Source organism: Scyliorhinus torazame, chromosome 2, assembly GCF_047496885.1.
Source record: "Scyliorhinus torazame isolate Kashiwa2021f chromosome 2, sScyTor2.1, whole genome shotgun sequence".
NCBI lineage: Eukaryota > Metazoa > Chordata > Chondrichthyes > Carcharhiniformes > Scyliorhinidae > Scyliorhinus > Scyliorhinus torazame.
In genome coordinates, this window is record NC_092708.1 from 160,510,640 (window position 1) to 160,535,435 (window position 24,796).

General features: G+C 47.4%; 2 protein-coding genes across 3 annotated transcripts in view; one reads left to right on the forward strand and one right to left on the reverse strand.

The window, feature by feature from the left end:
• The window catches only part of hspd1 (heat shock 60 protein 1), a 43,217-nt gene extending 22,862 nt beyond the window's left edge, over nucleotides 1-20,355 (reverse strand). The window contains exons 1-3 of one of the 2 annotated variants that reach the window (XM_072478880.1): nucleotides 20,184-20,355; nucleotides 19,629-19,805; nucleotides 12,594-12,846 (exon numbers count right to left, since the gene is read on the reverse strand). In XM_072478880.1, the coding sequence (XP_072334981.1) occupies nucleotides 12,594-12,846; nucleotides 19,629-19,802 (427 nt within the window). In that variant the 5' untranslated portion in view covers nucleotides 19,803-19,805; nucleotides 20,184-20,355. Of the gene's footprint in view, nucleotides 1-12,593; nucleotides 12,847-19,628; nucleotides 19,806-20,175 lie in introns of both variants that reach the window. The other variant, XM_072478869.1, reaches the window with a different exon arrangement.
• A 161-nt stretch (nucleotides 20,356-20,516) lies between these two features.
• hspe1 (heat shock 10 protein 1) lies at nucleotides 20,517-22,921 on the forward strand. The gene is made up of 4 exons (XM_072478910.1): nucleotides 20,517-20,889; nucleotides 21,835-21,999; nucleotides 22,576-22,665; nucleotides 22,750-22,921. The coding sequence occupies exons 1-4, from the start codon at nucleotides 20,887-20,889 to the stop codon at nucleotides 22,798-22,800; spliced, it is 309 nt and encodes a 102-aa protein (XP_072335011.1). The 5' UTR covers nucleotides 20,517-20,886; the 3' UTR covers nucleotides 22,801-22,921.
• The last annotated feature ends 1,875 nt before the right edge of the window (nucleotides 22,922-24,796 follow it).

The following is a 24,796-nucleotide window of genomic DNA, read 5'->3' on the forward strand; positions in this document are numbered from 1 at the left end:
GGAGACTTCAACACCGTGCTGGACCCAGGGTTAGATAGATCTAGATCTAAGACCGGAAGAAGGCCGGCAGCGGCCAAGGTGCTTAAGGGGTTTATGGACCAAATGGGGGGAGTGGATCCATGGCGATTTCTTAGACTGAGGGCCAGGGAGTTCTCCTTCTTCTCCCCCCATGTTCATAAGGTGTACTCCCGGATAGATCTTTTTGTTTTGGGAAGGTCGTTGATCTCGAGGGTGGAAGAAACTGAGTATTCAGCCATAGCTATTTCGGATCATGCCCCACATTGGGTGGACCTGGAACTAGGAGAGGAGAGGGAGCAGCGTGCACTCAGGCGATTAGATGTGGGATTGTTGGCGGATGAGGGAGTTTGTGGAAGAGTGCGGGGATGTATCGAGAGGTACCTGGAGGCCAATGACGACGGGGAGGTCCGAGTGGGAGTGGTATGGGAAGCACTAAAGGCGGTGGTCAGAGGAGAGCTGATCTCCATCAGGGCCCACAAAGGGAAAACAGAGGCCAAGGAAAGGGAAAGACTACTGGGGGAGATCTTAAGGGTGGACAGAGAATTTGCGGAGACCCCGGAGGAGGGACTGTACAGGGAGAGACGACGACTCCAGACGGAGTTCGACCTTCTGACCACCAGGAGGGCGGAGGTGCTGTGGAGGAAGGCACAGGGGGTGAGGTATGAATATGGGGAAAAGGCTAGTCGCCTGTTGGCCCATCAGCTGCGAAAGAGGACAGCGGCGAGGGAGATAGGGGGAATTAGAGACGAAAAGGGAGCTACGGTGCGGAGAGCAGGGAAGATAAATGGGGTGTTTAAGACCTTTTACGAAAGACTTTATAGGTCCCAACCCCCAGAGGGAAAAGAGGAGATGCGGCAGTTCCTGGACCAATTAAGGTTCCCGAGGGTGGAGGAGCAGGAGGCGGTAGGCCTGGGGGCACCAACTGGGGTGGACGAGGTTAGTTAAACTCCTTTATGGGGCCCCAACGGCATGTGTGGTCACGGGTCGGCAAAGATCGGAGCATTTCCGACTATACAGGGGAACAAGACAGGGATGCCCGCTATCTCCATTACTGTTCGCGTTGGCAATTGAACCACTGGCCATGGCGCTGAGAGACGCCAGGAAATGGAGAGGGGTGATTCGAGGGGGAGAAGAACACAGAGTGTCACTCTATGCGGATGACCTACTGTTGTATGTGACGGACCCAGTGGGGGGGATGACAGAGGTCATGCAGATATTGAGGGGGTTCGGGGATTTCTCGGGGTATAGGCTAAACATGGGGAAGAGTGAATTATTTGTGATACATCCAGGGGACCAGAGTAGAGAGATAGAAGGCTTGCCTCTAAGGAAAGTGGAAAGAAACTTCCGATACCTGGGGATTCAGATAGCCAGGAGCTGGGGAACCTTGCACAGACTTAATCTGACACGACTGGTAGAACAAATGGAAGAGGACTTCAAGAGGCGGGACATGCAGCCTCTGTCGCTGGCGGGCAGAGTGCAGGCAATTAAGATGATGGTCCTCCCGAGGTTCCTATTTGTATTCCAATGTCTCCCTATACTGATCACGAAGGCCTTCTTTAAAAAAATAGACAGGAGCATCACGAGCTGCGTGTGGGCAGGGAAAGTCCCGAGGGTAAGGAGGGGGTTCTTACAACGTAGCAGAGACAGAGGGGGACTGGCGCTGCCGAATTTGGGCGACTACTATTGGGCCGCCAATGTGGCGATGATCCGTAAATGGATGATAGAGGGAGAGGGAGCGGCGTGGAAAAGACTAGAGAGAAAGTCCTGTAAAGGGACGAGTCCAGAGGCGCTGGTGACGGCGCCACTACAGCTCTCACCAAAAAGATTTACCACGAACCCAGTGGTGGCGGCAACATTAAATATCTGGGGACAATGGAGGCGACAGAGAGGTGTGCTGGGAGCCCTGGTGGGGTCCCCAATCAGGAACAACCATAGGTTTGCCCCAGGGAGGATGGATGGTGGATTCCAGAGCTGGCACCAGTTGGGAATTAGGAGGGTGGGAGATTTATTTATAGACGGGACGTTTGCGAGCGTTGGAGGAAAAGTATAAGCTGCCCCGGGGACATTTCTTTAGCTATATGCAGGTGAGGGCGTTCACAAGACAACAGGTGAGGGAATTTCCATTGCTCCCGACACAGGGGATCCAGGATAGAATGCTCTCGGGGGTGTGGGTCGGGGAGGGCAAGGTGTCAGAGATATACCGAGAGATGAGAGAAGAGGGGGAGGAGCTGGTGGGCGAACTAAAAGGAAAGTGGGAAGAAGAGCTCGGGGAGGAGATAGAGGAGGGTCTGTGGGCTGATGCCCTAAGCAGGGTAAATTCCTCTTCCTCATGCGCCAGGCTTAGCCTGATTCAATTTAAGGTGCTACATAGAGCACACATAACGGGAGAAAGGTTGAGCAGGTTCTTCGGAGTGGAGGACAAGTGTGGGAGGTGCGGCGGAAGCCCGGCAAACCACACACATGTTTTGGTTGTGCCCGGCACTAGAGGGGAGTGACGGGAGTGATTTCGAAGGTGGTGAAGGCCCAGGTCAAACCAGGCTGGGGGTTAGCTTTATTTGGAGTTGCGGATGAGCCGGGAGTGCAGGAGGCGAAAGAGGCCGATGTTGTGGCCTTTGCGTCCCTAGTAGCCCGGCGTAGGATTTTACTCAGGTGGAAGGAAGCGAAACCCCCCGGACTGGAGGCCTGGATAAACGATATGGCGGGGTTCATAAAACTGGAGCGGATAAAGTTTGCCCTGAGAGGATCGGCTCAAGGGTTCACCAGGCGGTGGCAGCCATTCCTCGACTACCTAGCGGAACGTTAGAGGGAAGATAGATGACCAGCAGCAGCAACCCAGGGGGGAGGGGAAAGTTTCATGTTATGTTAATTGATTAGTTTACCATGTTGGTTAGTTACTTTTATTAGACTGTGGTTATCATGTTACATGTACTGTTTTTTTTTTTTTTTTTATAAATGTTTTATTGAAAATTTTTTCCCAAACAACAATTTTTCCCCTCTTACAAAGCAAACGCAACAATAACAATACAGAAATTTTAAACAATACACAAGTAACAAAACCCCTTTATCTTTGACCTAAACTAAACCCCCCCTCCCCCCCCCCCCCCCCTCCCCCTGGGTTGCTGCTGCTGGTCATCTGTCTTCCCTCTAACGTTCCCCTAGGTAGTCGAGAAATGGCTGCCACCGCCTGGTGAACCCTTGAGCCGATCCTCTCAGGGCAAACTTTATCTGCTCCAGTTTAATGAACCCCGCCATATCATTTACCCAGGCCTCCAGTCCGGGGGGTTTCGCCTCCTTCCACATGAGTAGGATCCTGCGCCGGGCTACTAGGGACGCAAAGGCCACAACGTCGGCCTCTTTCGCCTCCTGCACTCCCGACTCTTCCGCAACTCCAAATAGAGCTAACCCCCAGCCTGGTTTGACCCGGGCCCTCACCACCCGCGAAATCACTCCCGTCACTCCCTTCCAATACCCTTCCAGTGCCGGGCATGCCCAAAACATATGTGCGTGGTTTGCCGGGCTCCCGCCACACCTCCCACATTTGTCCTCCACTCCAAAGAACCTGCTCAATCTTGCTCCCGTTATGTGTGCTCTATGTAGCACCTTAAATTGAATCAGGCTAAGCCTGGCGCATGAGGAAGAGGAATTTACCCTGCTTAGGGCATCAGCCCACATACCCTCCTCTATCTCCTCCCCTAGTTCTTCTTCCCACTTTCCTTTTAGTTCGCCCACCGACTCCTCCCCCTCTTCCCTCATCTCTCGGTAAATCTCTGACACCTTGCCCTCTCCGACCCACACCCCTGAAAGCACCCTGTCCTGTATCCCCTGTGTCGGGAGCAATGGAAATTCCCTCACCTGTTGTCTAGTAAATGCCCTCACCTGCATATATCTCAAGAAATTTCCCCGGGGCAACTTATACTTTTCCTCCAATGCTCCCAAGCTCGCAAAAGTCCCATCTATAAATAAATCTCCCACCCTCCTAATTCCCAACTGGAACCAGCTCTGAAATCCTCCATCCATTCTTCCTGGGGCGAACCTATGGTTGTTCCTGATTGGGGACCCCACCAGGGCTCCCCGCACCCCTCTCTGTCGCCTCCACTGTCCCCAGATATTCAATGTTGCCGCCACCACCGGGTTCGTGGTAAACTTTTTAGGTGAGATCGGTAGCGGCGCCGTCACCAGCGCCTCTAAACTCGTCCCTTTACAGGACTTTCTCTCCAGTCTTTCCCACGCCGCTCCCTCACCCTCCATCATCCATTTACGTATCATTGCCACATTGGCGGCCCAATAGTAATCGCCCAAGTTCGGTAGTGCCAATCCTCCTCTGTCCCTACTACGCTGAAGGAACCCCCTCCTTACTCTCGGAACTTTCCCTGCCCACACGAAGCTCGTGATGCTCCTGTCTATTTTATTAAAAAAGGTCTTAGTGATTAGTATAGGGAGACATTGAAATACAAATAAGAACCTCGGGAGGACCATCATCTTAATTGCTTGCACCCTGCCCGCCAGCGATAGAGGCTGCATGTCCCACCTCTTGAAGTCCTCCTCCATTTGTTCTACCAACCGTGTCAGATTAAGTCTGTGCAAGGTTCCCCAGCTCCTAGCGATCTGAATCCCCAGGTATCGGAAGTTTCTTTCCACTTTCCTTAGAGGCAAGCCTTCTATCTCTCTACTCTGGTCCCCTGGATGTATCACAAATAATTCACTCTTCCCCATGTTTAGCCTATACCCCGAGAAATCCCCGAACCCCCTCAAAATTCGCATAACCTCTATCATTCCCCCCGCTGGGTCCGACACGTATAACAATAGGTCATCCGCATATAACGAGACTCGGTGTTCTTCTCCCCCTCTAATCACCCCTCTCCATTTCCTGGAGTCTCTCAACGCCATGGCCAGAGGTTCAATTGCCAACGCGAACAACAATGGAGACAGCGGGCATCCCTGTCTTGTTCCCCTATATAGTCGGAAATACTCCGATCTATGTCGACCTGTAACTACGCTTGCCGTTGGAGCCCCATAAAGAAGTCTAACCCAGCTAATAAACCCGTTCCCAAACCCAAACCTCCTTAACACTTCCCATAAATACTCCCACTCCACCCTATCAAATGCCTTCTCTGCGTCCATTGCCGCCACTATCTCTGCCTCCCCCTCCACTGGGGGCATCATTATCACCCCTAATAGTCGTCGCACGTTAACATTCAGTTGTCTCCCTTTTACGAACCCTGTCTGGTCTTCGTGCACCACCCCCGGGACACAGTCCTCTATCCTCGATGCCAGTACCTTTGCCAACAATTTGGCGTCCACGTTCAACAATGAAATGGGTCTATAGGACCCGCACTGCAACGGATCTTTATCCCTCTTCAAAATTAACGATATCGTCGCCTCCGACATCGTCGGGGGTAGAGTCCCCCCTTTCCTGGCCTCATTGAACGTCCTCACCATCAACGGGGCCAACAAGTCCACATATTTTCTGTAATACTCCACCGGGAACCCGTCTGGTCCTGGGGCCTTCCCTGCTTGCATGCTTCCCAGTCCCTTAATAACCTCGTCCACCCCAATCGGTGCCCCCAGGCCTACCACCCCCCGCTCCTCCACTTTCGGGAACCTCAATTGGTCCAGGAACTGCCGCATCCCCTCCTCTCCCTCTGGGGGTTGAGACCTATACAGTTCCTCATAGAAGGTCTTGAACACCTCATTTATCTTTCCTGCCCTTCGCACCGTGTCTCCCCTTTCGTCTCTAATTCCTCCTATTTCCCTCGCTGCTGCCCTCTTTCGCAATTGATGAGCCAACAGGCGACTCGCCTTTTCCCCATATTCATACCTCCTCCCCTGTGCCTTCCTCCACAGTACCTCCGCCTTTCTGGTGGTCAGAAGGTCAAATTCCGTCTGGAGTCGTCTCCTCTCCCTGTACAATTCCTCCTCCGGGGTCTCTGCAAATTCCCTATCCACCCTTAAAATCTCCCCCAGTAATCTTTCCCTTTCCTTGGCCTCTGTTTTCCTTTTGTGGGCCCCAATGGAGATCAGCTCTCCTCTGACCACCGCTTTTAGTGCTTCCCATACCACTCCCACAGGGACCTCGCCGTCGTCATTGACCTCCAGGTATCTCTCAATACACCCCCGCACTCTTGCACACACTCCCTCATCCGCCATCAGTCCCACATCTAATCGCCAGAGTGTTCTCTGCTCCCTTTCCTCTCCTAATTCCAGGTCCACCCAATGTGGGGCATGATCCGAAACCGCTATGGCTGAGTACTCAGCTTCTTCCACCCTAGAGATCAACGACCTTCCCAAAACAAAAAAATCTATCCGGGAGTACACTTTATGGACATGGGAGAAGAAGGAATACTCCCTAGCCCTAGGTCTAAGAAATCGCCATGGATCCACTCCCCCCATTTGGTCCATAAACCCCTTAAGTACCTTGGCCGCTGCCGGCCTTCTTCCGGTCCTTGAGCTGGATCTATCTAGCCCCGGGTCCAGCACCGTATTAAAGTCCCCTCCTAAAATCAAGTTTCCTACCTCCAGGTCCGGTATACGCCCCAGCATCCGTCTCATAAATCCCGCATCGTCCCAGTTTGGGGCATACACGTTAACCAACACGACCTCCATTCCCTCCAGCCTGCCACTCACCATTACATATCTACCTCCGCTATCTGCTACGATGTTCTTTGCTTCAAATGCGACCTGTTTCCCCACCAAAATGGCCACCCCTCTATTCTTTGCGTCCAGTCCTGAGTGGAACACCTGTCCCACCCATCCTTTCCTTAGCCTAACTTGGTCCGCCACCTTTAGGTGCGTCTCTTGGAGCATAACCACGTCTACCCTTAGTCCTTTCAAATGCGCGAGCACTCGGGCCCTTTTTATCGGTCCGTTCAGGCCTCTCACGTTCCACGTGATCAGCCTCACTAGGGGGCTACCTGCCCCCCTCCCGTGTCGACTAGCCATTACCTTCTCTAGGCCAGTCCCATATCCCGCCTCCACGCTCCCGCTCGCTCCCCCAGCGTCGCACACCATCCCCGCCCACCCATTCTTTAGCCATTTCCTTTTGGATTTCCGCAGCAGCAACCCAGTTGCCCCCCCCCCCCTTCTCCCTCCCTCCTCCCCTCCCCGCTAGATCTCTTTCTAGCTTGATTGCTCCCCCCATATTACTTCCGTAAGTCAGCTGACTTCAACTGACCCCGGCTACTCCTGCTCACTCCTCGACCCCCCCCATGTGGGGAACTCCCATCCGCCTTGCGCCTGTCTTCCCGCCTTATTCTTTCTGGTGCGGGAACATCCCTTTACCTGACCCGCCTCTTATGGCGCAGCTCCCTTTCCCCTCCCCCTCCCCTTCCCCATTCTCCAACTATGTCCCGTCTTTCCCCCCTCACCGGCGCCCACATTTCCCCAATGTCTCCCCCCTTCCCTGTTTACTTCTCAATTAACTTCCACCGTAACATTAACAATAACATTTCCTGCAGCATCAGTCCCTCAGTTCCGATCCAATTTCTCTTCTTTGATGAAGGTCCATGCTTCCTCCGCCGTCTCGAAATAATGGTGTCTCTCCTGATACGTGACCCATAGTCTTGCCGGCTGCAGCATCCCGAACTTCACCTTCCTTTTATGCAACACCTCTTTGGCTCGGTTGAAGCTCGCCCTCCTTCTCGCCACCTCCGCACTCCAATCCTGGTATACCCGTACCACTGCATTCTCCCATCTGCTACTCCGCACCTTTTTAGCCCATCTCAGGACCTCTTCTCTATCCTTAAGGCGGTAAAATCGCACGATTATCGCCCTGGGTGGTTCTCCCGCTTTTGGTCTTCTCGCCGGAATCCGATTTGCCCACTCCACCTCCAAGGGGCCCGTAGGGGCCTCAGCACCCATCAGTGAGCTCAGCATCGTACTTGCGTACGCTCCACAGTCCACTCCTTCCACACCCTCAGGGAGACCCAGTATCCGAAGGTTCTTCCTTCGCGCTCCATTTTCTAGGGCTTCGATCCTTTCAGTACACTTTTTATGAAGTGCCTCGTGCGTCTGTGTCTTAACCGCCAGGCCCAGGATCTCGTCCTCAATATCTGTCACCTTCTGCTCCACCACACGGAGCTCTGTCTCCTGGGTCTTTAATGTCTCCTTGAGCCCCTCAATTGCCTGTAGCAACGGGGTCAGCACCTCCCTCTTCAGCAGCTCCACGCACCGTCTCACAATTTCATGCTCAGGCCCCCATGTCGCCTGCGCTTTCTCCGCCGCCATCTTGTACTTCTCTCTTTCTGACCCTTTGGTCGACGATTCCTCGCGCTGCAGCCGCCGCCGCCGGTTTTTTCCTCCTTCGTTTGGGGGGGACTCCCTTCTCACACGCCCCACACCGGGTTGCGTCGTCGAAAAATTCCCCGTTGAGGCTCTTAAAAGAGCCCGAAGGTCCGTCGGAGCTGGAGCCGCCGAAGCGTGCGGCTAGCTAGGCATCACCGCAACCGGAAGTCCCTTCAGTGGCCTTGATGAGGTCTTTTCACAGTTGTTCCCTCTGCTGCTAGAATTCACCTTTGATACAGGCCCTCAGGTCAGCTTGCAGCTTTAAGCTTGCCCTTCCCCCGCCTGCATGCTGGAAGAGGCCCTGTTTATCCTGTAGTTGCAGCCAAATCTTTCACTGTTTCTGCGTGTGTCTGGCAACCAAGAGACATACCCTTCCTGGGGGACACTGTCGGGGGAATATTGCCGCCTTCTTCCCACACCGGGAAATGTCAAACAAATGCCGTGGGGGCCCTGTAAAAGAGCCCAAAAGTCCGTTCCAAGCAGGAGCTGCCGAATATGCGACCTAGCTCTGCATAGCCGCACCCGGAAGTCTTGTTACATGTACTGTTAAATTACACGCCAAAGCATGTAATGAGGCAGTGGGGAAGGGAACACTGACAAAGGAGAGTATTTGCAGGCACGGAGATGGGTTGAAGTGTGTATACTTCAACGCAAGAAGCATCAGGAATAAGGTGGGTGAACTTAAGGCATGGATCGGTACTTGGGACTACGATGTGGTGGCCATCACGGAAACTTGGATAGAAGAGGGGCAGAAATGGTTGTTGGAGGTCCCTGGTTATAGATGTTTCAATAAGATTAGGGAGGGTGGTAAAAGAGGTGGGGGGATGGCATTATTAATTAGAGATAGTATAACAGCTGCAGAAAGGCAGTTCGAGGAGTATCACCCTATTGAGGTAGTATGGGTTGAAGTCAGAAATAGGAAAGGAGCAGTCACCTTGTTAGGAGTTTTCTATAGGCCCCCCAATAGTAGCAGAGATGTGGAGGAACAGATTGGGAAACAGATTTTGGAAAGGTGCAGAAGTCATAGGGTAGTAGTCATGGGCGACTTTAACTTCCCAAATATTGAGTGGAAACTCTTTAGATCAAATAGTTTGGATGGGGTGGTGTTTGTGCAGTGTGTCCAGGAAGCTTTACTAACACAGTTTGTAGATTGTCCGACCAGAGGAGGGGCAATATTGGATTTAGTACTGGGTAATGAGCCAGGGCAAGTGATAGATTTGTTAGTGGGGGAGCATTTTGGAGATAGTGACCACAATTCTGTGACTTTCACTTTAGTAATGGAGAGGGATAGGTACGTGCAACAGGGCAAGGTTTACAATTGGGGGAAGGGTAAATACGATGTTGTCAGACAAGAATTGAAGTGCATAAGTTGGGAACATAGGCTGGCAGGGAAGGACACAAGTGAAATGTGGAACTTGTTCAAGGAACAGGTACTACGTGTCCTTGATATGTATGTCCCTGTCAGGCAGGGAAGAGATGGTCGAGTGAGGGAACCATGGTTGACAAGAGAGGTTGAATGTCTTGTTAAGAGAAAAAAGGTGACTTATGTAAGGCTGAAGAAACAAGGTTCAGACAGGGCATTGGAGGGATACAAGATAGCCAGGAGGGAACTGAAGAAAGGGATTAGGAGAGCTAAGAGAGGGCATGAACAATCTTTGGCGGGTAGGATCAAGGAAAACCCCAAGGCCTTTTACACATATGTGAGAAATATGAGAATGACTAGAGCGAGGGTAGGTCCGATCAAGGATAGTAGCGGGAGATTGTGTATTGAGTCTGAAGAGATAGGAGAGGTCTTGAATGAGTACATTTCTTCTGTATTTACAAATGAGAGGGGCGATATTGTTGGAGAGGACAGTGTGAAACAGATTGGTAAGCTCGAGGAAATACTTGTTAGGAAGGAAGATGTGTTGGGCATTTTGAAAAACTTGAGGATAGACAAGTCCCCCGGGCCTGACGGGATATATCCAAGGATTCTATGGGAAGCAAGAGATGAAATTGCAGAGCCGTTGGCAATTATCTTTTCGTCCTCACTGTCAACAGGGGTGGTACCAGGGGATTGGAGAGTGGCGAATGTCGTGCCCCTGTTCAAAAAAGGAACTAGGGATAACCCTGGGAATTACAGGCCAGTTAGTCTTACTTCGGTGGTAGGCAAAGTAATGGAAAGGGTACTGAAGGATAGGATTTCTGAGCATCTGGAAAGACACTGCTTGATTCGGGATAGTCAGCACGGATTTGTGAGGGGTAGGTCTTGCCTTACAAATCTTATTGAATTCTTTGAGGAGGTGACCAAGCATGTGGATGAAGGTAAAGCAGTGGATGTAGTGTACATGGATTTTAGTAAGGCATTTGATAAAGTTCCCCATGGTAGGCTTCTGCACAAAGTAAGGAGGCATGGGATAGTGGGAAATTTGGCCAGTTGGATAACGAACTGGCTAACCGATAGAAGTCAGAGAGTGGTGGTGGATGGCAAATATTCAGCCTGGATCCCAGTTACCAGTGGTGTACCGCAGGGATCAGTTCTGGGTCCTCTGCTGTTTGTGATTTTCATTAATGACTTGGATGAGGGAGTTGAAGGGTGTGTCAATAAATTTGCAGACGATACGAAGATTGGTGGAGTTGTGGATAGTAAGGAGGGCTGTTGTCGGCTGCAAAGAGACATAGATAGGATGCAGAGCTGGGCTGAGAAGTGGCAGATGGAGTTTAACCCTGAAAAGTGTGAGGTTGTCCATTTTGGAAGGACAAATATGAATGCGGAATACAGGGTTAACGGTAGAGTTCTTGGCATTGTGGAGGAGCAGAGAGACCTTGGGGTCTATGTTCATACATCTTTGAAAGTTGCCACTCAAGTGGATAGAGCTGTGAAGAAGGCCTATGGTGTGCTCGCGTTCATTAACAGAGGGATTGAATTTAAGAGCCGTGAGGTGATGATGCAGCTGTACAAAACTTTGGTAAGGCCACATTTGGAGTACTGTGTACAGTTCTGGTCGCCTCATTTTAGGAAGGATGTGGAAGCTCTGGAAAAGGTGCGAAGAAGATTTACCAGGATGTTGCCTGGAATGGAGAGTAGGTCTTACGAGGAAAGGTTGAGGGTGCTAGGCCTTTTCTCATTAGAGCGGAGAAGGATGAGGGGCGACTTGATAGAGGTTTATAAGATGATCAGGGGAATAGATAGAGTAGACAGTCAGAGACTTTTTCCCCAGGTGGAACACACCATTACAAGGGGACATAAATTTAAGGTGAAAGATATAGGAGGGATATCAGAGGTAGGTTCTTTACCCAGAGAGTAGTGGGGGCATGGAATGCACTGCCTGTGGAAGTAGTTGAGTCGGAAACATTAGGGACCTTCAAGCAGCTGTTGGATAGGTACATGGATTACGGGAAAATGATATAGTGTAGATTTATTTGTTCTTAAGGGCAGCACGGTAGCATTGTGGATAGCACAATTGCTTCACAGATCCATGGTCCCAGGTTCGATTCCGGCTTGGGTCATTGTCTGTGCGGAGTCTGCACGTCCTCCCCGTGTCTGCGTGGGTTTCCTCCGGGTGCTCCGGTTTCCTCCCACAGTCCAAAGATGTGCGGGTTAGGTGAATTGGCCAATGATAAATTGCCCTTGGTGTTGGGTGGAGGTGTTGAGTTTGGGTGGGGTGCTCTTTCCGGGGGCTGGTGCGGGCTCGGGGGGCCGGGTGGCCTCCTTCTGCACTGTGGATTCAATGATAATCTATGATTAATCTAGGACAAAGGTTCGGCACAACATCGTGGGCCGAAGGGCCTGTTCTGTGCTGTATTTTCTATGTTCTATGTGTAAGGGGAAAAAAATTGTGATCGAAAAATTTCAATAAAATATATATTTTTTAAAAAAGTGATTTATCTTGTGATCTCAACTAACATCACCGTCCTTCCTTTTCTTTTAGCTTTTCCTCCGTTAGCTGGGATTGCCACAAAGCTGGTCAATCAGCTTTGTTAACCTTCATTTTTTGGATTTAGTGGATGATTATACAGCTGGACACACTCCCTGTTACCAGCCCACCCCATTTATCCAAATTGGGAACCATTCGCAAAGCACACTGCCTTGCCAGCACCAGGCCATCATAACTAAGATCACCAAAACCCCAAAGTGGTCCTTCATTTCACTACAATTTAGAGTACACTGCTGTGGTTATTTCAACAATTTAATTAGAGATCACAAATCCTTATGTGTATTAGTAGGATATGGTGTTCAGGTTGGAAAATGCACATTTTGCTAAATTTCATAATTATAAGAATCGGGGTGAGAAAAAAGATCAAAAACTACTAACCTCGTCTTATCTCCACTGGATTAGCTCCTTTACTGATTTTTTCAAAGCCTTCTTTAGCGATGGATCTTGCAAGAACTGTTGCTGTGGTGGTTCCATCGCCTGCCTCTTCATTTGTGTTGTTGGCAACATCTTGTACTAGCTTAGCACCAATGTTTTGGTATTTATCTTTTAAATCTATTGCTTTAGCTACTGTTACTCCATCTTTTGTCACTTTAGGACTTCCCCAACTCTGTTCTATAATAACTGTTCGACCCTAGATGAAAACAGTAAATATATTGGACCACTGTTAGTTATACATGTACTATGATCTGTTTTCATTATTTTGTTTTCTCAATACCGTGGCGACACCAACTCTTGCTGTGGAATCTCATGGTTCCAGACTCCTTCAGCCTTTGAGCACCTTGCAAAAACGGCAAATCTTTAATGCGCAAGACTTGACTGAAGTCACTTAGAAATGTCTATTCTTTAATGACCCGGTCACAGATTGGTTGAAAGCAACATCTGACAAATTCGCCCTGGAAAAATAGGCTTAATTGATGGCACAGGGATCAAACCGGTCACTTCATATACCAGTTTCCAAGTAATGGAACATTTTTAGATGAGCATGGTGCTAAAATCCCTCATCAAAATTTGGATACTTTGGTCATTTTTTAAACTGAACTTAAAAATGTGATTTAACTGAAAAGATGTCTTAAAAAAAGGGGGGTTAACTGCTCAAGTCAGTCCCATACAGATTTTGGTCAGAGGAAAAGCAATTAAAATGAAAAATGGCCCAAAATAATGTGATTCAATGGTGTGCCTGGTTTTTCCAGACATTCTTCATACTTGGTATTGGAAGTATTTTCTGATCTCTGTGCAGGTACCTATAAAGTCTTCAAAATATCAGAACACAGACATGAAACAAAGCACAGCAGAAGAAAGCGATCTACTCTGCGTAGTAGGGCAAGTGCAGAAAGATTATAACCCTGTGTTTTGCAACAGAAACAAATGCACAAAAAAGGTACAAAATATTTTTTTCTCCCTTTAAAAAAAAAGGTACACATTTCTCAAAACCATGATTAATCTTCTGCAGAAAAAAGTTATTAGCATCTTCAATAAAACCAAGTGTCTCTCGGTGATTCACAAGTGCATTATAAAATTACGACACTGAGCCACACAAGGAGATATTATTACATTAGATGATCAAAGCTGGATCAAGGAGATAGGTTTTAAGGGGAAAGAGGTTTAGGGCTGGAATTTCAGTGCTTGGGCCAAGAGCAACTAAGACATGGCCACCACAGTTGGAGAAATTACAATTGGAAATGCACAAGAGGCCAGAATTCAGGGAACACAGATAGGATTGTGGGGTTGGAGGAAATTACAGATAGGAAGGGGCAACACCACGGAGGAATTTGAAAACAAGAATGAGAATTTTAAACTCACACTGTAGCTTGATCGGGAGCTAATGTAGATCAGTGAGCACAGGGTACAAGACTTGTTGGTGAGGGCATAGGCAGAGTTTTGGATGTCCTCAAGTTTATGGAGGGCGAGATATGGGAGATCAACCAGGAGTGTATTTGAATAATGAGATCTGGAGGCATGGATGAGAATTTCAGCAGCAGATAAGCAGAGACAAGGGTGAAGTTAGGCAATGTTACAGACGTGGAAACAGTCTGTCTTGGTGATAGCACAAATAGGAGGTTGGAAACTCAATTCAGGATCAAATGTGACACTTGGGTTGCGAACAGACTGTTGCCAAGAGTGGGACAGAGCTTCTAGTTAGGAAATAGAGTTTGCAGCAGGGATTGAAACAATGGCTTCAGTCTTCCCAATTTTTCATTGGGAGGAAATTTCTGTTCATCCAATACTGGTTGTCAGGTAAGCAGTCTGCTCATTTGGCAATAATAATAGGGGAGTCAAGAGAGGTGGTGGTGAAATAGGTCTGGGTACCGTCGGTATGCATGTGAAAACTAACACAGTGTCTTCGGATTTTATCACCAGGGGTAGCATGTAGATGAGCAATGGGAGGGTGCTAAGGATAGATCCTTGCAAGGACATCAAAGATAGCAGTGCAGGAGCAGGAAGAGAAACCATTGAAAGTGATTCTCTGGCTATGATTAGATATGAATAAAACCACACGACAGCAGTCCCACTCAGCTGGATGAGTGGAGGATGGTATAATCAACCTATCAAAGGCTGTCAACAGGTAGAGAAGGACAAAGAGGGCAAGTTTATCTTTGTCATAGTCACATAGGATGCCATTTGCAACTTTCGTAAGAACCATTTCAACGCTTTGGAAGGGGGTGGAAACCCAAATTCTGAGAATGATGGGAATGGATTTGGTAAATGACAACACATGTTCAAGGGCTTTGGAAAGAAAAGGGAGGTTGGAGATAGGAGGTTGCAAAGATGAAGTGTCAACGGTTAGGTTTTTTTTTTTGAGTAGAGGCGTCATAATAGCAGATTCAAAGGTGGGAGACCCACAGCTGAAGAGACAACAGTTTACAATATCAGCTGACAGGAGGGTAAGGGGAGGGAGGTTGTTGATCAAAATTTAACAGGAGTAGGATTCAAAGAACAGGATGTGAGCCGCATGGACAAAATGAGCTCAGAGACATTAGAGAGTGATACGAGCGTAACTAGACAGAATTCAGGGCAACAGAAGGGGGGGGGGGGTGGTCGCAGGAGAGAAAAGGTGCTTGGGTTTATCTTTGTATTCCAGGATGTTTCCTGAAAAGTGAGCAATTTTAGCAGACAAAAGGAGGGTCAAGTCTAACCAGATCTGGTAGTGGATGGCTAAACCAATTGTCCACCATATCCTTCCAAGTGAGTAGAGGGCCTTACCAGGGGAACAGCTATGGCGAGTTGAGTAAATTGCAGAAGTGAGGTTGGAGTTGAGTAAATCAGTAGCTGGAGAAATGGAGACCAACGGTTAGATGGTAAAGATTTTGAATGCGCGCTGTCCACGGTTGAAAGGGAAGAAAGCAGTGAAGATATCTCAGTGGATAAAATTTTATTGTATCAGGGAGGACAGTACAAAATGACAATTTTGAAAGAGAGATGAGGTAGAGTAATGTAGATCGTGGTAATAGGAGTAGTGAAGTGTTAAAAATCAGAGTTCCAGTAGTGGAATAATGAGGACTTGGGTAGGGTAGAATCACATGCAACAACTAGCTGTTGTCCAAGTATGGAGACAGGTGGGTCAAGCGAATGAAGTCCAGAAGCTGTTATAAAGCAGCTTACGTTTGAAACTAAACTTTGCCTCACCTAGTCTGCCTTGGGAGAAATTTAGAAACTCGGTCCAAATCATAATGGAATTTTTGGTTACAGTTCCTATCCCACAACTGCACACTCAATTGGAAATTGACTTCTCATGTTCCATGAAAAAGAAACAGGTGTGCAGAGAGAGCAACTGAAACCATGGATGTTTCTTACGGCAGAGTTAAATTCATAACACGGCAACTTCCTCAGGGTCAGCAGGCTGTACTTTATACATGTTCCTGAGCAGGCACATGGCTGTATCTGGTTCGAAGATGAATAATGTCATCATGGAATATTCTCAAGGGAGATCCTGTTGAACAGGTCAGAGGCTGAAATTTCTGCAGCAAGTAACTCGCCTCGCAACTCCCACCTGTCCACCATGTACAAGGTGCAAGTGAACAATGTGATGGAATACTTTCCATTTGAGGAGTGCAGTTCCAACAACACAAGAGGCTCGATACCAACCAGTACAAAGCAAAGCATTTGATTGGCTGCACCTTGGCAGCAGTTTGTACCACATACAAGGGGCACTGCAGCAACTCATGAAACCTCATTTGACAGCAGCTTCCAAACCCGCAGCCTCTGCTACCTAGAAGGATAAAAGACATATGTACATGGGAACACCACCACCTGGAAGTTCCCATCCAAGCCACACAGAATCTGACTTGGACTATTTTGCTGTCCCTTCACTGTTGCTGGGTCACAATCCTAGGACTCTTCCCTAATAGCACAGTGGACTTACCACATGGACTGCAGCAGTTCAAGGCAGCAGCTGAGCAACACCTTTCAAAGGCAATTATGGATGGGCGACCAGTACTTACCTGGCTAGCAACGCCCACATCTCATGAAAGAATAAACAAAATCAAGGTCAGAATAAATATCATTTTTGGCTATTGATTAGGTTTGGGGCACTGAAAGGTATGACTTGGATTTTTGTTTTAGAAGCTGCCATAAGCTCAAAGATATCCACAAGGAGGATATTGCTGACAAAGCTTGGGATCAGGTCTGTGCAATTGGCACGTGCAAACTCAGCTGCACAAAAGATGGTTAATAATTTTCTTGCCTTGGGGGCAGCACAGCGGTGCAGTGGTTAGCACTGCTGCCTCATGGCACCGAGGTCCCAGGTTCGATCCCGGCTCTGGGTCACTGTCCATATGGAGTTTGCACATTCTCCCTGTGTTTGTGTGGGTTTCACCCCCACAACCCAAAGATGTGCAGGCTAGATGGATTGGCCATGCTAAATTGCCCCTTAATTGGAAAAAATGACTTGGGTATTCCACATTTTATTTTAACTCTTGCTTTTATAGCTAGAGTGAAAAATAAAAGATTCCTCCCAGTCACTCAACTCTCTTGTAAAGACAGATATGAATGAGGGGCGCCAACAGCAAAAAGTGCTTTCATGCGTCCTTGATGCAAGTGAGTTTTTCCAAAGGTGATAGTGATGCATTGTATTCAGATTGCTTTCATTCTAAAAGCTCACAATTACATAAACATGATCGTAAATAATTTTCTCCACTATCTTAAGTTCTGCTATCAAACATGTTTAGAAGAATTACTACCTGCTAGTACCAATGACTGACTCTTTGTGTTCTTCTATAAATCCATGGGAATTTAGAATTTGAAGAGATTTTTTACCACAGGATTGTATACAAACTAATGGGCTTAACAGAACCCATCCTCATGGGCAAGCAGTGTGGTAGCCACAGCGGTTAGCACTGTTGCTTCACAGTGCCAGGGTCCCAGGTTCAATTCCTGGCTTGGGTCATTGTCTGTGCGGAGTCTGCACGTTCTCCCAGTGTCTGCATGGGTTTCCTCCAGGTTCCGCCCACAAGCCAAAAAAGGGCAGCACGGTAGCATTGTGGATAGTACAACTGCTTCACAGCTCCAGGGTCCCAGGTTCGATTCCCGGCTTGGGCCACTGTCTGTGCGGAGTCTGCACATCCTCCCCGTGGGTGCGCGGGTTTCCTCCGGGTGCTCCGGTTTCCTCCCACAGTCCAAAGATGCGTGGCTTAGGTGGATTGGCCATGATAAATTGCCCTTATAGTGTCCAAAATTGCCCTTAGTGTTGGGTGGGGTTATTGGGTTATGGGGATAGGGTGGAGGTGTGGACTTTGGGTAGGGTGCTCTTTCCAAGAGCCAGTGCAGACTCGATAGGCCGAATGGCCTCCTTCAGCACTGTAAATTCTATAAGTCTCCAAAGACGTGCTGTTAGGTGAATTGTACATTCTGAATTCTCCATCCATGTACCCAAACTGGCGCTGGAGTGTGGCGACCATGGGATTTTCAGTAACTTCATTGCAGTGTTAATGTAAGCCTACTTGTGACAATAATAAAGATTATAAAAAAGCTCGAGGAGTAGAAATCCCTAACTCAGTAATTAGTTTGGAAGATGTTTATCGCACGTTGTATTATAATTAACAATAGAGCAGCAAGTAAGAGCTATGTTCCTGCCAAAGAGCTGGAAGGAGATTTATAAAGAAATGGTCCATGAAATCAGCAGTATATTCTGTTGTCCTTCAGAAGCTGAGGAATTGGTATTTTAGAGTGCAGTTCTGATTCCTATCCAAAAGAGAGAACCAGCAAGATTGAGCCCTCGTGGGCATTAGTGGCTTTTCCAATGCAAGAGGCTAACTTAGCATAATCAAATATGTTTGGACCACCGTCATGTAAATTGAAAAATATCAATACACTAGATTTCATTCTTTTAAGGCGGGGGGGCGGTAAATAGTGGCTTTATTTAAGACTGTGTATCATAGAATTCACAGTGCAGGAGGCCATTCGGCCCACCGAGTCTGCACCTGCCCTTGGAAAGAGCACCTTACTTAAGCCTACACCTCCACCCTATCCCCGTAACCCCACCCTACCTTTTTGGACACAAAGGGCAATTTAGCATGGCCAAATCCACCTAACCTGCACATCTTTGGACTGTGGGAGGAAACCAGAGCACGCGGAGGAAACCCACGCACACACGGAGAGGATGTGCATGGGTTTGTTGTGTCCTTGGGCACAGTGACCCAAGCCGGGAATCGAACCTGGGACCCTGGAGCTGTGAAGCAACTGTGCTACCCATAACATCTCAAGAGAAACCTTTCCTTGCTTCTGTTAAAGCTTTCAACCAAATATCTTGAAGAATCTGCCAGCCATTGGGGTATTTACAAATTATTGGATTTTAACCAAGGTGAAAATTTGCTGCAAAACCAGTGGTAGATGGGAGACCTTTTTCTCAAAAACTGAGACAAGCATATCTATTGTCACTCATTTTAGTATCTTTATTAACAATGTGTTGGATTGGCATGTGCACTTCCCCGTGGATTGGTTTTGACTAGACAATCTGAAAACGTGAACTTCCACGCAAATCCAAATGTCGGCGCCCCCCCGCCCCCGCCCCCGCCCAGTCTCACTGCATCAAGGCCCAGTTGTAGCCTGCCCATGTGATTAAAACCCTCTGGTCAGTATAAACCACGACCCACTTGCCTTGGCTTTGAAAGGGAAGGGAGCTCATGCTGATCTGGTGCATCGAAGAGCATAACAATGTTGCAACTTAAAACTGCAGCACAATAAACATTTCTGAAGATTCTCAGTTAACTATGGGCATTCTACCAATTATCCACGAAAAGCAGATGTCCAAAAACAGTTCTGCTCCAGCAATAGTTTTTATTAAAATGTATTAATGTTGGTATTATGCAGTGAAGTGTAGCAGTACGCAATCTAGACTGATAAGCATAAATGAAATCAGAATATTTCTGGAACAATCTATTTAGCCCCAGCCCGTAAAGGACATCGCAGAAGCCTGACCTTTGGCCCCATGGTAACTGCTACAGCATCGGCGAGAAGATCCACTCCTTTCAGCATCAGAGCCCGGGCTTCGGACCCGAATTTCACATCCTTGGCGTAGGCTCGGGTGAGATGTGGCGCAAGTAGCCGGGACACAGGCCTTACCTGGCGCAGAACGGTGGGCAAGCGGAGCATTCTCTGCAACAAAAGAAAAATACCGATCAACTTTTCAGGCAGCGACTAAATTTAGCGGCGGGCGGGCGGGCGGGCGGGGGGGGGAGTCAGCAGCACGGGCCGCATGTCGCCAGCGGCACGCGCGTCACAAGGTCAAACTCAAGCGGCGCCACATTCGGCACAATACTGGGCAGAACCAAACACAGCGAGAATGCAACCCAAACTCGACAAGAAAACCTCCCGATCCGTCAATAAGACGCGCAGTTGTCGGTCAGCCTGAAATGAGACATCCAACCAGGCGTTCCTGCACTTCATTCATTGACTCGTTTTAGCAGCATTAAAAAAAAAGACGGATGCCGTTTGCAAAATGTATCAATTATTTCCCCCGACATACCTACTTACTAATTTGTTTGGGGGGGGAAAAAAGGAAAGAAAAGGTGTCTAGTGAGACGGTGCTAGCCCTGCCTTCAAACCAGTCCTGCAGCTACGCGCAAACTGCACGATTCCCGGGACTGGGTCTCGCCCTGTATCTCTCTCCGGGAGCACGTGGGGCGGGGGTGGGGCGGGGAAGGCGCTCGGCCGGCTGGGCGCCCCTCACTCTGTATACACTACACCCAGCTCTCTGCGGCGCAGCTGCTGCCGGCCCCCTGGCCACCAATTGTCCGCCTCGCTCTCTGCACTCAGCCGCTTGCCCAAGGCGCGGCGGCGGCGATGCTGACCAGCCTGTCGCTCGCCACACAGGAGCCGGGCACGGGCTCGTATGCAGCTTCAGGGGCGCCAGTTCCAGAAACTTCCAGACGCTCGACGTCGGCGGGGGTCAAAGTGCGCGCTGCGCTTGTGCAATAATTTTATATTTTGCATTCACTCCCAAAAATTGCATTTAAAAAGCCACGAGCCCTCGATAGATCGTAGCCGAAGCTGACGACGGGCTGTGTTTTAGAGTTTGCAAAGTGCAGGCCTGAGCCTTTCCCCGAATGTAACATTCTCCTGACGTTCGAGGTCACGCCGCCGGGTTCGAAGGTATTTGCTCACGTGGAGAGGCCCCCGTCTCCCGGCTGCAGGAAGCTCGCCTCATTTCCAGCACTTTCTACAGGCGCTAGCAGGCATGGTAAGCTCCCCGGCTGCATTTTAGATTTTACGTGCCGAACAGGGAGAATTTAACCGGTTTGTTGTGTCCTTGGCAAGTAAAATGGGGGGGGGGGGGGGGTGCGATTCTTTGACACGATTAGCGGTGTAATTTTAAGTGAGCGTAAGCATCTGTGCCGGTACAGAATAATTTATTGACTTGTGTATTTGTACCGAGGTCCCCCCAAAAAATCCAACTACAACTCTCGAAATATTTCTCTCCCCGCAAGAAATACATCCAGCTAAAGCTCGAACTATTCCCACCCCGAAAAAGGAAGCGATTCGATCCCCGCCACCACTGGTTACAATCGTAATGAATGAGCAATGCGCTCCTGATCCTCCACCTGCGACGGTATCAGCAATCCGTTTGTAACAAAAGATTGAAGAACTTGACACAAAAATCTGTTACTCTGTAACACGCACTGATCGCGGAATGGAAACGAACAGCAAATGTCGCCTTTTGCGTGCATTTTAAGTACGACCTCGTTTGGGGGGAGGGAGCGGTTTGCAAGGTCAAATTAGCCCTTTAGATTTTGGGCGGAAAGGGCCCTTTTACGACCGAAGAGAGAATGTCCTCGACGTTTATTTTATGTAAAACAGTTTCATGATGCAACTTTTTAGGTATGTTTCAATCATCTAAAATATACTTTGAACACGTCGATCACGCTTTATTATCTTAAAATATAGTAACTCCCATTTCGTGTAGATTTGGTTACCACATTTAAAAACCAAATGTGCAATACTACCTGTAAGTTAATTTTACCTCGTTCTTTATAAGTCCAAATTTTCTTTTATCCCCCCTCAATATTCATTCATATTGACCATTATTTGTAAACCTCAGAAATGCAAAAAAAAAATATTGAGGAACATGCAATGTGTGGTTTGTAACCTGTCGATTAATAAGTTACTGAATGTGTTTTTTTAACAGGCAGGTCAGGCGTTCAAACGATTTCTACCCCTCTTCGATCGTGTTTTGGTGGAAAGGGTTGCCGCAGAAAAGGTAACAAAAGGCGGCATCATGCTTCCAGAAAAATCCCAGGGGAAAATACTTCAAGCAACAGTTGTAGCGGTTGGACCTGGCAGCCGAGTAAAGGTCAGTTTCCTTTTTTAAAAAGTGGTCATATTCCCCTAAACGATGTGTTACAAAGTGAACTGTTATTTTTAAAATGAAATACTGTAAATTTAAGAAGCCAAGTCAGATTGGGTGGGCCTACACTTACAAATTCAAGGTTTTGGTAAAGATTGAGAACCTTGTTGGGAGTTCTACGATATAAGAACATAAGAACTAGGAGCAGGCCATCTGGCCACCTCGAGCCTGCTCCACCATTTAGTGAGATCATGGCTGATCTTTTGTGGACTCAGCTCCACTTTCCGGCCCGAACTCTCTAATCGTGTTACAGTAGCAAGATGATTTTCTGTAAGCCTTTGATTCTCACATGGGAACAGTTTTTATAGGAAACCACTTTTCCCTTTAATTCAATTTATTTTGATTTATCTATAATTTTTTCAGCAAGTGGAAACTTCTGTAAAATGGCAAATTAAGTTTTTTTTTTAATAGTGGAGGACTGGTGTTACAAAATCTGTAAATTGTTGTTGACTGGTGTAACAACACTGAATCCAGGCATTAAAGAATATTTTAATATTTGGTTCATTTGCAATTTTGTTTCAGAATGGTGACGTCCACCCAGTTAATGTGCAAGTTGGTGAAACAATTCTACTCCCAGAATATGGAGGGACTAAAGTTGTCTTGGAAGATAAGGTTGGTACTGTTATCTCGTAGCTTTCAGTATGGTTGAGTTTTTTCTGTTTTCCCCTAATTATCTTTTTTTTTTCTCTCCCTCAGGATTACTACTTGTTTAGAGATGGAGATATTCTTGGAAAATACACAGCATAAATTTTGAATGTTGCTCTCAGTTTTAAGAAACTGACGATTCCGTGAAGTACCTGTCTTATTTGTTTCAGCCTGTAAATACCATTTTTTGAGCTTTGGTACAATAAATTCATTGTTAAACCCACTTCTGTGTACTGCTATTGCTTTAGAATTAAACATATACTTTTGGTTCACTTGAACCTTCTGTTAAACTAAATACAAACATGCAAATCTAAATTGATGAACTTGGCACAGAAATAACTCCTCACTTTTAAAATTTAATTCTTTTGGGAGAAGTGAAGTAGTAAAATAACTTCTGGGTAATGCTTTCTATGATGACAAGCTGAGGAGGGATTGCATGAAACATGCATTTGAATATACTTCAATTTATTCCTTCTTCCACGTTGTCTTAAGTGAGATTAAATATTTATCATCTTTTAAAAGAAAATTCAAGCTTTATTAGATCACCAGAACCCATATCTCTTTTCCATTTTAATCACTGAGCAACAAATGAATCAGTTCCACTTGCTGAAGCATGAGGCTTGCACTATAGAGTTCAGCACAATAGGATAATGTCACTTCTCTCTGACATGTATTAGTCTTTTCTGAGGCTAGCCTATGGGAAAAATAATAAATTTGTGAGTATTGAACAATGAATAACCAAGTCCTCAATCATAGCTGGCCGAGAGTAATCTTGTAAGCCTTCCTACCCATTTACCCCTTGGAGTCTGCCAACAAAATAATGAGCAAAGTCTCTCATTCTGTTCTTCCTCTCTGATTGTAAATGATTGCATTGCTTTTACAGCTTGTCAAAAGCCTCATACTCCATTCTCTACTTCCCATCCAAGACCCACCCTAAATATCTGAAATAGCCTTATTCCTTTCATCTCAGCCTTTGCACTAAGTAAATCCTCATTCTTGTTAATTTTTAAACATCAATCTCCAGTCACTGTCCTTTCGATCGGCGTTCACTGTTCTCTTTTAGCCTCTTTCTCCATATAAACTCCACCTTTTTTCATGGTGGCTCCTTTAACATTGTCAACTCATTTACACTATATCCTCTTCTCGAATCATGGAAGTAAGCTTGCTTGTGTCCCTCAGCCACTTTCAGCCCCCTTCCTTCAATGTCTGCCCTGGAAGAAGCTCCTCCAATTTGCTTAAAATTATACTTTCAACTGTGTTCATTTCTCCCTCCATTTGTCATAATACTTCATCTGTTGATCTGTGCAATCACTCTTTTACCAACATGTTTGTGGTTCTTGTGCCCAAATGCACCATCCCCCACCCCCATCTTCATTTCCATAAATTCAAAACGTGCTGTATTAGTGTATATGGTGCTCAGCTGCTTTAGCTATTCATTGCTAGGGTTGGCTGAATCACATCAAGCATTATTGGGTCTTGCTCCCTTCTGCCAAAATTGCTCCATACTCCAAGATCATCCTGGAATATGAAGATATCCAGCTGCTTCTTCCTTCCCAGCCATCTTCTTAAAGCCTCACCTGTACCTTACAACCGGGTCTCAAACAAAACTTATATTTCCATATCGCTGTTAACTGCTTTGCAGGAGCATTTTAAAACAAAGTATGACACTGAGCTCCAGAAGGTGATATTAAGTCAGATGATCAAAGAGGAAAGTTTAAAAGTGTCTTAAAGGAGGAAAGTGGGGTGTTGGGAGGGGGTTTCATTGCTTCAGGCCTAGACAACTGAAGGCACAGCCACCAATTGTGGAGCAAAATAGTTGGGAACAAAGAATAGGCTAGAATTAGAGGGGTGCCAATATCTTGGTTGTGGTGCTGGAGGAGGTTATTGAGATGGAGAGGTAAGGCCAAGAAAGTATTTGAATACAAGGAAAAAAACAGTACAGCACAAGAACAGGCCCTTCGGCCCTCCAAGCCTCTACTGGTCATGATACCACCTTTGGCCAAAACCTAGTGCTGTATCCCTCTATACCCATCCAATCCATGTATTTGTCGAGACGTCTTTTGAATGCCGTTAATGTATCTGCTTCCACAACCTCCCC

Excerpts from the sequence above, each read along its gene's own strand:
- hspe1 (XM_072478910.1), top strand. Across the intron at positions 22,000-22,575 it reads GACCTGGCAGCCGAGTAAAG|AATGGTGACGTCCACCCAGT; the intron begins GTCAGTTTCCTT and ends ATTTTGTTTCAG. Across the intron at positions 22,666-22,749 it reads AAGTTGTCTTGGAAGATAAG|GATTACTACTTGTTTAGAGA; the intron begins GTTGGTACTGTT and ends TCTCTCCCTCAG.